The sequence below is a fragment of the Physella acuta genome, unplaced genomic scaffold (assembly GCF_028476545.2).
Source record: "Physella acuta isolate Inbredline_101_S28 unplaced genomic scaffold, ASM2847654v3 ptg000001l, whole genome shotgun sequence".
NCBI classification, from domain to species: domain Eukaryota; kingdom Metazoa; phylum Mollusca; class Gastropoda; family Physidae; genus Physella; species Physella acuta.
Window position 1 is genome coordinate 1 of NW_026731521.1, and position 2194 is coordinate 2194.

The window sequence follows — 2194 nt, forward strand, 5'->3', positions numbered from 1 at the left end:
CCCCCGCCCCCCCCCCCCCCCACACCCTCGCTACGCTACTGCTAAGCTTGTAGAAGACTTGCTCTTCGTAATCTTACTATAACTTCGTAATCTTACTATAACTACTATAACGTGGTTTTAAAAAGGTATTTAAAATGAAGAATACTTATAAAGTTAGAACTGGGGATATTCATTTCCCCATTGATTCCACAGTGTGACATCGCCAACTCTGGTCTGCCCTGCACGTCAGTGCCATGGGACAGCTGTGAGCACATCGAGATGCTGGTCAACAGGTGCTGGTGCCATATGTTAACCAGGTGAGTGATGTGTGATGTGTGTGTGTGATGTGTGTGTGATGTATGTGTGATGTGTGTGATGTGTGATGTGTGTGTGTGATGTGTGTGAATATGGTCAACAGGCTGTTGGTGCCCTATGTTAACCAGGTGAGTGATGTGTGTGTGTGGTGTGAGTGTGATGTGTGTGTGTGTGTGTGTGATGTGTGTGTAATGTGTGTGGGTTTGGTCAACAGGTTGTTGGTGCCCTATGTCAACCAGGTGAGTGATGTGTGTGATGTGTGTGATATTTGCCTGTGTGCGATATGTGTACTTGTGTGTACGTGTGTACTTGTGTGTACGTGTGTGATGTGTGTATGGCGTTGAGACCGTTGGTCAAAAGCTTATTGATGCCTTCGTCATCTAGGTGTGTGTATGATTTGATTGTGATGTGAGTCATGTGTGTGTAATGTGTGTCATGTGTGTGTCATGTGTGCATGTGCGTACTTGTGTGATGTGTGTAAGGCTTCAAGGTGCCTTACTTTAACCAAATGTGTATGCATTTCAAAGGTCAAATAATAAATAGATTTTAATCTTTGCCTTGTATATATTTTTTGTAACCTATTAAATATCTTTTAACTGACAACAATCAAGTTGAAATCTCTTTGAAAACGGCATTAACAGATTTTAATGGTTTATTTCATATGTGTTTCTGTCGCTTAAAAAAGTTCAGTCTAAGCTACTTTTTGAGGAAGAAAAATTGTCTTGTCTCAAGACAGCTTTACATCGAAATCAAATGACCAGCTCTACGTCTTACCAAAATAGTAAACAGCCCTCTTTTTCTTCCCTCCCACCTCCATCCGCCGCATCAAGCTGAAAAAACAATCAAAGACGTGACTGAGATTGATGTCTCCTATTATGATTTACTTCTTAACAATACGTTTTATTTCCAAATTACAGGTCCATAATAAATTCCCAGGCTGGAGTATGGACCAGGCACTTCAAGGTAAACAATGGTCTACAAAAAATGTTACCGATAACTAAATAATAAGAAGTAAAACTATTAAAAGATTAAACAACGAAATATCTGTAATCTAGAATAATTGGGTAATGCAGTTTACTAAGAATAATTTACCTATTCTATTTTTTAATGTCTATTATATTAATTTACATTTTTTAAATGCGAAAAAAATCTTTCTTTTTCTTGTTAACTGTTCACCATATAGATCTATCAGTTTTTTTTTAAAAGTACATCTATTATTCCTACTTTATTACTTTCAAGTCCTTCGTTGGAAGTAGACTATATGTTAAAAATGGTCTCTTTCTTAAAGTCTGAAATAGTAAGCGCCGTTCGGTAGAGTTTGTAAGTCTCGGTTTCTCTCATTTACAATTCCAAATCTCGTTGGCCAGAGAGAGATATACATTTTTAAACTAAATTAATTGTTGTGGATATGATTCCCTTTAATTAAAAAAAATAAAAATAATAATAAATAAAATGAATGAATTAAAAAAAACATGGTGGCTATTTCTTTCAAGAATATACAAATTCCAAGAATACCCATAATGGAACATTTATAATCATAGTCTATCAAAATAATTGATTTTTTAAATAACTGATTGATAAAAATATTCACATTTGGTTTGAAAAATACTACCTGGCAAGTAGGAATTATAAGAAGTTGGGGACATCCTTAAAAGCCCTATAGCCCAACCACACAAAAAATGAAACAAAATGTGTTTTTATCCATCTCAGGTGCTGTTGCCGGCTACAACGGTGGGGGTCAGCAGAGTGAACTCATGGGAGGCCGTCGATGCCGGAACTACCGGCCCACGGACTACAGCAATGACGTCCATCGCCAGGGCCAAATGGCTCATGGCCCAACGGATGGAACTAGACCGTCATAGTTATATCGAATGTAAATAGAGCATAAAAAACTGTTTTG

General features: G+C 37.3%; 1 protein-coding gene across 1 annotated transcript; it reads left to right on the plus strand.

Moving 5' to 3' along the window:
- Positions 1-192: 192 nt before the first annotated feature.
- On the plus strand, positions 193-2194 carry LOC131935489 (glycine, glutamate and proline-rich protein-like; the record flags this gene model as incomplete). The annotated part of the gene is made up of 4 exons (XM_059292306.1): positions 193-272; positions 398-422; positions 1212-1257; positions 2005-2194. Coding segments are annotated over 4 exons (303 nt in total), but the record flags the coding sequence as incomplete, so codon positions are not given.